The sequence below is a fragment of the Canis lupus genome, chromosome 26, assembly GCF_048164855.1.
Source record: "Canis lupus baileyi chromosome 26, mCanLup2.hap1, whole genome shotgun sequence".
Taxonomy (NCBI): domain Eukaryota; kingdom Metazoa; phylum Chordata; class Mammalia; order Carnivora; family Canidae; genus Canis; species Canis lupus.
The window spans coordinates 2291034-2302120 of NC_132863.1; the positions used below are offsets into that span (position 1 = coordinate 2291034).

The window sequence follows — 11087 nt, forward strand, 5'->3', positions numbered from 1 at the left end:
GACTGCTTTTGCTGTATCCCAAAGATTTTGAATGGTTGTATCTTCATTCTCATTAGTTTCCATGAATCTTTTTAATTCTTCTCTAATTTCTTGGTTGACCCTTTCATCTTTTAACGGGATGGTCTTTATCCTCCATGTGTTTGAATTTCTTCCAAATTTCTTCTTGTGATTTAGTTCTAGTTTCAAAGCATTATGGTCTGAAAATATGCAGGGGACAATCCCAATCTTTTGGTGTCAGTTAAGACCTGTTTTGTGACCCAGTATGTGGTCTATTCTGGAGAAAGTTCCATGTGCACTTGAGAAGAATGTATATTGAGTTGCATTTGGATGTAAAGTTCTGTAAATATCTGTGAAATCCATCTGGTCCAGTGTATCATTTAAAGCTCTTGTTTCTTTGGAGATGTTGTGCTTGGAAGTCATGTCATTTACAGAAAACACCTTGTTAAAGTCTCCCAGTATTAGTGTGTAATTATCTAGTATGTCTTAACTTTGGTTATTAATTGATTGATATACTTGGAAGCTCCCACATTAGGGACATAAATATTCATGACTGTTAGGTCCTCTTGTTGGATAGATCCTTTAATTATGATACAGTGTCCCTCTTCATCTCTTACTACAGTTTTTGGGATAAACTTTAACTTATCTGATATGAGGATGACTACCCCTGCTTTCTTTTGAGGACCATTTGAATGGTAAATGGTTCTCCAACCTTTTTTTTTTTTCTCCAACCTTTTATTTTCAGGCTAGAGGTGTCCTTAGGTCTAAAATGAGTCTCTTGTTGACAGCAAATAGGTGGTTCTTGCTTTTTTATCCAGTCTGAAACCCTGCACCTTTTGATAGGATCATTTAGCCCATTCACGTGCAGAGTTACTATTGAAAGATACGAATTTAGTGTCATTATAATACCTATTCAGTCCCTGTTTTGTGGATTGTTTCTTTGGACTTCCTCTTTCTTTTACAGAGTCCCCCATAAAATTTCTTGCAGAGCTGGTTTGGAGGTGACATATTCTTTCAGTTCCTGCCTGTCTTGGAAGCTCTTTATCTCTCCCTCTATTCTTAATGAGAGCCTTGCTGGATAAAGTATTCTTGGCTGCGTGTTCTTCTCATTTAGGACCCTGAATATATCCTGCCTGCCCTTTCTAGCCTGCCAGGTCTCTGTGAAGAAGTCTACTGTTAATCTAATATTTCTCCCAATAAAGTTAGGGATGTCTTGTCTCTTGCTGCTTTAAGGATCTTCTCTTCATATTTGGAATTTTCCATTTTCACTATTAAATGTTGGGGTGTTGAACCGTTTTTATTGATTTTAGGGGGTGATCTCTAAACCATGTCATTTAATTATAGTCTCCAGTGCATTTACATCATTCTAGCCACATTGGCTCCAGTTCCAACTTTATGTTATATTTTTCATGTATACTAATTCTATATGTATTTAACAATCTTCAACACAGGATCATTTCTTATACTCAATGTATCATCTAGATTTATCCATTTATTAATCCTTTTAATGTGTTCTTCCTTTCTTTCTACCATACTATTCTTCTGCATGGGCTTGTTTTTCCTTTCTGTGCAGAGAATTCCCTTTAGTCTTTATTTTACAGCATTCTCCTGACAACAAATACATTCCATTTTGCTCGTTTAAAATAACTTGGTTTTATATGCAGTTTGGAGAGAGATTTCGTTGGCTGAGGAATTATAGGTCAATGGTTAATTTCCTTCAGTGGTTAGCGGGTGCGTAACAGTATCCTCTAACCATTTGTTGTTTCCTATCTGAGGTTAGCTAAAAGCCTGATTGTGGTTTATTTGAAAATAGATCTTTTTACCTCTGGCTGATTTTAAGATTTTTCTCCCTAAATTTGATTTTGAACTCTTTTATGCTCAGTTGTGGGTCTCTTTTATTATATCCTGCTTAGGTTTTTAATTGCTTAAATCAATGGCTTGATGTCTTTGGTCAGTTCCAGAAAACTCATGCTTTACTTCTTCAAATATTCCTTTTGCCCATTGTCTGTTTCTTCTCCTATGGAGAAGATCTCACCTTCCCCTTCTCATGCTTCCCATCCTGCATCTGCTCTAACTCCCATGCAGGTTAACCTGCCTATCACATCATACATTTCTGTTATTATATTTTTCAGTTCTAGAACTTTCCTTTCATTCTCGTTGATAGCTTCTACTTCTTCACCGGTATTAACCATCTTTTTTTCTGAACGTATTAATCTTGGCCTCATTAAAATTCCATGACTGATAACTGCACTGTCTAGGTACATTTTCAGATTTGTTTCTATTATTAAATTTTGCTCTTGATTTACCCATCAAATGTTTTTTTTTTCCGATTGTTTTTGACAGAGTGCTGGACATTCTATGTTTATTTTTATAATAAATTTATTTTTTATTGGTGTTTAATTTACCAACATACAGAATAACACCCAGTGCTCATCCCGTCAAGTGCCCCCCTCTGTGGCCCCCTTAGTGCCCGTCACCCATTCACCCCCACCCCCACCCTCCTCCCCTTCCACCACCCCTAGTTCGTTTCCCAGAGTTAGGAGTCTTTTTTTTTTTAATTTTTATTTATTTATGATAGTCACAGAGAGAGAGAGAGAGAGAGAGGCAGAGACATAGGCAGAGGGAGAAGCAGGCTCCATGCAGGGAGCCCGACGTGGGATTCGATTCTGGATCTCCAGGTTCGTGCCCTGGGCCAAAGGCAGGCGCTAAACCGCTGCGCCACCCGGGGATCCCAGAGTTAGGAGTCTTTATGTTCTGTCTCCCTTTCTGATATTTCCCACACATGTCTTCTCCCTTCCCTTATATTCCCCAAATGAATGAGAACATATAATGTTTGTCCTTCTCTGATTGACTTACTTCACTCAGCATAATACCCTCCAGTTACATCCACGTTGAAGCAAATGGTGGGTATTTGTCGTTTCTAATGGCTGAGTAATATTCCATTGTGTATGAATGGATAAAGAAGATGTGGTTTATGGACATTCTATGTTTTAAACATGTAGAACTAATCAAGATTTTGCGTGACTTTGAGAATATTTTACCTTGATCTGATAGCGACACATAGGATGTAAGCCATGAGATAGATCTATGTAAAATATAGATCACTTTACAGATAACAGATGTCATCATCTAAAGAGTAGATTTGAAAGGAGACTGGAGAAGAAGGAGAGGTTATACACAGCATATTGGGCATTTTGGGAATACATTGGGGCAGATGCTAAAGGATGGCACCTGAGACTGGGGCAGTTGAAGATAGAAATGAGGGGCTCAGTTCAATGAATGCAATGCTTTAGGACATTGATGTGTTGGTTTTGATTCACTGATGATATTGCTGGACTGAAAATGTGTCCTCACAAGACAGCACAGGAAATCATATATACAATAGCAATTTCTATGATATGTGATTTTGTTTTGAAAATATTTGGAAAGCATCATGGAAAGGGTATAACAAATATCTAGTTACACATATTCCTAAGCTTTCATTTCTTTGCTAATGTCTATGGATCTTTGCATTTGGAAACATGAGTGATAAGAGCTGGACTCAACTTGTAAGCTCAATTTAAGAAAAGCACAATAAAGAATAATTAGGCTAGCTGCCAGGGCCCTGATATAGAAATGGAGAAGGAAGCTGGTTGTGAGGGTTAACAGAGATCATTTCATCACTTGGATTTTATGACATCAACCTTACTTGCAGGGAGTACAGTTCCCCCCTTTCTCTTTTACCTCCTCCCTTTCCCCTTTGATGCTTCCCTGAAGACCCCAGTGTTGAGATTCTGGTTAAGTCCCTATTTCAGGAGGGGTCTCATAAATATATTCCAGGGAGCTCTATTCCTCAAAGCCAGAAGTCCTATAAAACATTCTGGGTTTTGTAGAAATCAAGAATTTCTGAAATGTGTGTCAATGTTTCTATGTGTGTACTTGATTTGCAACTTCCAAGTATATTTTTGCTCCCTTCTAATTTGGGACAATGAGTACTGGGCTGGATCTGGAGATGTCTCTCCAGGACATGATGACATAGGACGGGTTGCCCCTGTGGCTGACTCACCTTGATGATGCTGTTTCATTCAAGAGCTATTAATGTGGGCTCATCAACAGCAATAGTGGCAGGCACAACATTTACCCACCCTATCAAAGACTCCTGCATAAACCATGACCCGTGAACATCAATTCCATGAATGGGGCCATGTTTTTAATTCCCTATTCTATCAGAGCAGGAATCAGAGAAAAGACATAGGTCACATACAAAATACCCTAACTGCAATTCACACATTTCTAAATATTGCAGTTCCTTAGAGAACTATTTCCCAACTGTGTCCACAGTGCTAATTACCTGGGGACCTTATGTCTTTTGATGTCAGGTCACAGAGATTCTTCTATAATAGAAAGGGGGGTATGGCTTGGTTTTTAGATTTGTAGAATGAAACCAAGGTGGTTTTCATGTCGATTGAGATAAGACATGACAGAGAGAGTGAGAAAGAACAGAACACCAGGCCTCCTAAGATGAAGCCACACAGCCCAAACATAATGACTCAACCCCTTAGTACATGAGTGCTCTAAAGCCAGGGTGGGTAATAGGTCAGCTCTACTGACCACATAGACTTACCCTTGAAAGATTGTATATGCCCCTATCAAAGTGTGGGAGATCTTAAAAACTACACAGACTGTTCAAAAAGCCAAAGCTGAACCAGGCCACTATTTTTGTGTTATGCCCCAGTCATCTTGGGAAATCATATTACATCATTGCTTATGAACACTTCATGAAAAAAGGATTGTCCAGGAAACAGATAGACTTTCCACTAGGAACAACTAAATCAGAATTCTTAGAAACCAAGAGGAAGGAAGAAAGATGCCTCAGCCCCTCCATGCTGAAAGATTCCTTCAAGTGGCATTGCCACAGTGTGTCTATCCCAGTCACACTTCCAGGTGCCCCCACACCCTCCTTCACTCTGCTCCTCCAGGGCTGCTGCCCATGAGTATCCTAGAAGACAGGGCTGCTTATCAGGCTGGGTGTCTGTCACCACAGTGCCCATCCCAGGATTAGTGATTGGTGTTGACAGACATGAAGGCCACACTGGGCTGAGAAAGAGGGTACAGGCATCATCAAGGAGCAGGTGGGACAAGGTGACTGGAGCTACCATTTTCTGAGCTATCCTCAGAGGCCCTGGGATTACCCTCCATGTGTCAAGAGGCTCATGTGCAGATGCCCTGGTGGGTGTCCACAGAGGGCAGAGCCCTTAGTCAACTTTACTTACCCACCTTCAATCCCTGTGACTATATATGACCCCTCTTTAGAAGGACCACCCCATTGTGAACCTGGCTCCAGAGTTGGAAGAAAGAAGCCTGGGCAGCCACAGTGGCTTAGTGGTTTGGCACCACCTTCGACCCAGGGCATGATCCTGGGGACCCAGGATCGAGTCCCATGTTGGGCTTCCTGCATGGACCCTGCTTCTCCCTCTGCCTGTGTCTCTGCTTCTCTCTCTCTCTCTCTCTCTCTCTCTCTGTGTGTGTGTGTGTGTGTGTGTCTTTCATGAATAAATAAATAAAATATTTTAAAAAAACAGGAAAGAAGCAGCAGGTGGCTATTCCCCAGCAAAATTGTCTGCATTCCTTTTGAGTGGAATAGATGAGAGGCATGGAGACATTGGAGGATGGATGAATAAAGGAATGCATACATGGAAGAATGGAGGGATGGAATGCTGAGTGAAATAAGTCAATCGGAGAAGGACAAACATTTTTGGTCTCATTCATTTGGGGAATATAAATAATAGTGAAAGGGAATAGAAGGGAAGGGAGAAGAAATGGGTAGGAAATATCATAAAGGGAGACAGAACATGAAGACTCCTAACTCCTAACTCTGGGAAACGAACTAGGGGTGGTGGAAGGGGAGGAGGGCGGGGGGTGGGGCTGAATGTCTAACGGGCACTAAGACGGGATGAGCACTGGGTGTTATTCTGTATGTTGGCAAACTGAACACCAATAAAAAATAAATTTATTATTAACAAAAAAAAGAATGGAGGGATGGATGAATAAATACATCAACCAACCAGTGGGGACCCTGCAAGAACCACTAGGGCAGCCTCCCTTGAGATGGGGATTCTGACTGACCCAACACTCTGCACCTATAGCCAAGGTAAGAGCAATAATGATGGTCAATTCTCCACCCCTTGTCATGGGGGGAAGCAGCATTTATAAAATATAATATAAAAGATGTGGGATAGTGCAAAACAGACAGAGACCCAGAAAGTGCTCTGAGATACCTTTAATTCCCCTGATACTGAACAGACCGGGGACTATAGACTGACTGTTGCTCTCTAGAGGGAAAGGAACTCCTGCCTGAGGAGCCAGGGGCTGCTACTCTGCCTATTTCTGCACACAGGTACTGTTCAGGAGGGAGAACTGGGAAAACCATGGTCTGACATCCACAATAAAGGTGCAGTCCACCTGAAAAGGAAAAAAGCAATCATGAGATTAGAACAGTTTAACACATGGAGAGCACTTAGCACGAAGGACTGAGAAGGAGTTCAAGGTGCATGAAAAACTACAAATGATGTAAAGCAAAAAGAAACAGTGGCCTAGGGCAGGATTTGAGGAGCTCAAGCCTCCACCAGAATGACAGGCAGGAGTTGCTGAACGTACATATGTGGTACAGAGGCTCCTGAGAGGGTGTCTGGTGGGACCATAGCTTGCCCTCCAGGGGTCCTGCCAGTACCCATAACACTGCCTGGATGCCCCTGCCCCCATGAGCTCTGAGGGAGCTTGCAGACTGCCCACTGAGGGTCCAGCTGCTGCAAACCCATCTGGAAGGGAGGCTGCCCCTCAGGCTAGAATTCCCCACTGAGGGCATCGTCCTGACTCAGGTTCATGCCCAGGGTCCAATTCCCCTAGATAAGATCATCTTATAGATAATGACACAAGAAGGTCCTTACACAGGCCAGCTGTGAGCACAGCACTCAGCTGGCTGCTCTCCTGGGAGCAGCTCTGTTGGCCTAGAATAACGACATTCTCCCTCAGTGGGGAACCCTGGGACCTGGAAGGAGAGAAGCCAGGACTGTCTCTCTGTCCCATTATCATCCCTGACAACTTCCCTAAGCCTCTTCCCATCAACCCTCCTTTATATGAATGCTCATCAGATTCTCAAACCTTTTTCTCTCGTGGGCCTTCTTGCAAGGGGCAGTTGTCCAGATCTTCATCCTGTTTTGCACAAATGGTTTGTCCCAACTCCAATTCCATTAAATATATCATGGTAAACTTCTGTTAAGAAAAATTGTAGGAACTTCAGTAAAATACTTTGCATTAATAAGAAAAACAGAGAACCAAAAGGAAAACAGGCAACAACTGTGAATGTATGTATGTAAATGAATAAGGACATTTGTACGATGTCTCTTATTTTTCTTATTTTTAAATTGATTTATAATAAATAGAGACTTAAGAGTCTCTATTTTTTTTTTCAAAAAAAGATATTCCTAAATGCACCTGAAGCATGTAGTAGGGTCTTCCCTGTGGCGCTGCTCCTGATGACCTGTACCTGCTAGTCACATCCACACATGAATACACAGGAGATAAGGAGGTAAGAGGCTCATAGGACCAAAGGAGTCTTCTCAGGCTACAGCAACACTGATGGCACCACTGATTTCTCAGTCATAGCCTGGGCAGCATTGGCCAGACACAAGGTGAACACGCCAGTGAGTCTTCCTCTGGAGGGCAGGGTAACACGGGTGTGGTAATCTACTGATTAGCCATTGGAGCTGGCCATTCCTTCCAGGGCAACATCTAGATAGGAGTGTAGGGGGGTTTGGGGGCTGGGAATGCTTGCCTCTTCATGTGGGAGCTGACTACCCAAAAGGGCTCTTCTTGCTAAAGCTCATTTGGATATTTATAGGGCAGTTGCTGTTCCACATCTTTGTTAAGCTTCTATCAGAGGTTATTAAAAGTTACTATTTCATCTCGTTAAATAGAAGTGCCTGAAAACTCAAGAACTCAAACATAGAAATGTTACCAGAAATCACCATAGGGAGGAACCTGTCTCTCACTGGACTGACCTGGAATTATCTAGAAGGTTGACTTCATTTGGGGCTCAATTCCTGAAACAGACACATGATACCCACTCATGCCCCAATGCACACCAACAACACACTCTCAAACACACATGTGCACATGGAGTCATGCACCCCCCAGCCTCACTTGCATGGTCACTGGACCAGGACACGGTGGCTGGGAGCACAGGCATACTACCCATGCCCAAGGAGCTCCTGTGGCCTCCAGGTGTCCAGGTCTGGCTGCCATTCAAGGAAGAGGCAGAGAGTCAGAAAATGGGAGAAACTGAGGGAAGCCCGGGGGTGCTGTGCAAGGAAGGGCCCACACCCAGTGTCCTCAAGAGTGTGGTGCAGATGTGAGACCCTCCCTACCAGGGCCCACCAGGCATGCTGCCTGGCTCAGGGTTGTTCATGCAGGGACCAGAATCTTGGCATGGACAGAATGAGGTCTGGATAGCAGTTTGTATTCTGTTCAAAGAAAGTACAATGTGATAAGAATAAACAACAGTGGGAAAGATTTGCCCAACAGAGGCTAAGGACTCCCACATTTTCATCAGGCCCAACTTCTTCCCTACTCTTAAGGCTCTATACCCCACAGTCTTCTTCTGCATAGGCTGTTTCTGGAATCCTAAATGCAATGTGTCTTGCCCAGATCTGTTCATGTCTCCTCCAACCTTGCTATGTTGTCTTTTCAATTGATAGAGTCACTGCACACCCATGTGTTCTGGGAAAACACTAGGGGTCCATCCCATGTCTGTACACCCTCACACCAGTACACCCCCATCAACCTTCAGCAGATGCAGAAGCCAGCCAGCCACTTCTTCCCAGTGACCAGGATACTATCCCCCTGCATCCTAGTCTCAGCCTGACATGGGCTTTTGAGCCCTGAATGACTTCCTTCCATGGATCTTCATATCTCTAAGGATAACATCTCAGATTTTCACCTGGGGCCCTAAAGGTGTCTCCAGCCCCACCTCCCCCTGCACTCCTTCCTCTCTGCATCTCCTTTTCTGTAACTCCCATCCACAGAACTTCAGGTTGTCTGCACAGATACACTTTGCTTGTCCCCATCCAGGGTTCTCTCTGGAGCTGCCTGCCCTTCTCATCCCCAACCTCCATGTGACTGGGTTTTTCCAGGAGTACCCACCATTGAGATGCCTTCTCTGACCAACCCCAGGCTCTCGGCCTCCCCTTGTCCCTGGGCCCCCACACCTACCTCTTTTCCCCAGCCTTCCACTATTCCACTCATGAACTCCAGGGCTGTCGACCTGTCCTCACCAGCATCACAGCCCAACAAGAACATGTCCCAATCTGTCTTCTCTACTGCCTCCTGCTCAGCCCTGGATCCACAGTGCTTCATGAAGCTTAACTGAGCATCACAGATCAGCCTTTGTGATGCCTTTCCTTCTTGGGCTTGTGTTTACCAGCTACCCCTTCTCTTAGTCCTTCTCATTTCTCATCTGTCCCTGCTGCTCTGGCTTGTCCCAGCTACCTCACTGGTGGCTGTTCTTCCCTCCCTCACTATGCAGCTGGATCTCTGCCTTCCATGCTTGCTTTCTGCTCAACTTCTTTCCATCTCTCCTCTGTTATTCAGGAGCCTTGCTCATGAAGGAAACAAATCAGAAACTTGAAGCATTTCTAATGAAATCTTATAACTTTTTAAATAATATTTACAAAATTAAAACATCCATTGATCTTTCTTGCACATCATGGACCCACCCACCCCCAAGTGTGGTCTCAGGGCAAACATGGAGCCACATGGAGTGAGGACACACTACTCACCTTGTGCTGGCTTCGCCGCACCCACAGCAGCTTATATGCATACTCATCTGGGTAGACTTGGTTGAAATGAAATACTGCAAACTCAACACACAGGGTGAAGTAATTTGATCTCCTACTAATGTCCACAAAGCTGGGACTGCAAACATGAGGCATCAGCACAATGAGCCCCAGAAGCAGGGATGCCTTCAGGAGCATGCTGTCTGGTGTCAGCCCTGGAGGCCAGCAACACATGGGTGGCAGGGTGACAGCTGGTGCGGGGACACCCTCCAAAGCTCTGCATCCCACACAGCCCTATCTCAAGGAGTCCCTGGGATGTTGGCCAATGCTCTGTCTAGCTCCTCCCTTTCACTGCCTGCCTTGTCCCTCCTATCATCCCTAACAGAAGGCAGAGCAAAGATTTACAATTTCCACCCCTTTGTTCCACATGCCTTGGACCCAGGGACATGCAATGCAATATGTTCTGTTTCCAGGGCTGCTTCCCCCTACCCCAGCACAGCCCTAATAGGCTCCAAAAAGAGGTCCTGAACCCATCTCCCTTGTTCTCACAGCCATGTATCCTACAGCTGCCAAGTCACAGGAACTCTTAGGAACACCAGTGGGCCCTGAGTCCTGGGGAGTTGAGGTAAAAACCAGGTCTACCTATGACGATGGCTGCAGCCCACAAACTCTGGGAGCATCAGGAAGGCACAGGAAAGAGCCATCATTGGAACTGCATTATCATCCTTTGTACCACCACTGGCACCTGTTGACCTACCTGTCATGAGGACTCGCTGTGCTTGGCAGTGGGGAGAGAAGTTTCTAATGTCCTAGGGTGGGTGGAGAAAATGCCCAGGACAAAGTGGGTATCAGCCCAGGGCAGGGCTCTGACAGAATGGGCATGGATGACAGCCATGTGCATGAGAGGGGTCAGGGACTGGGAAAGAAAGGTGTTTCCCAGCCCTAACCAACATGCATTTCCATGCACCACTACCACTTTGTCTTTTTAAAGATTCTTTGTTTGTTTGTTTATTCCTAAGAGACAGACAGAGAGAGAGAAAGAGAGACAGAGACATAGGCAGAGGGAGAAGAAGTATCCACACAGGAAGCTTGATGCAGGACTCGATCCTGGGACCCCAAGATCACACCCTGAGCCAAAGACAGACACTCAACCGCTGAGACACCCAGGCATCCCAGATCTACCACTTTGAAATCCCATGGCTTTTGCCATCTCATTGCGTTAGGCTTTTTTGGAAGGAACTACAGTACCTGTGAGTGTCCCCACCTAGCCTCTGTATG

At 44.4% G+C, this 11087-nt stretch overlaps 1 protein-coding gene across 1 annotated transcript; it reads right to left on the reverse strand.

Annotated features, from left to right (window-relative positions):
* Window positions 1-6241: 6241 nt before the first annotated feature.
* LOC140617952 (probable cystatin-15) lies at window positions 6242-10097 on the reverse strand. Its single transcript, XM_072799790.1, has 3 exons — window positions 9813-10097; window positions 7138-7248; window positions 6242-6438 (listed from the first exon to the last, which is right to left on the reverse strand). Exons 1-3 carry the CDS (start codon window positions 10041-10043, stop codon window positions 6358-6360), a joined length of 423 nt encoding a protein of 140 aa, XP_072655891.1. The 5' UTR covers window positions 10044-10097; the 3' UTR covers window positions 6242-6357.
* Window positions 10098-11087: the final 990 nt, after the last annotated feature.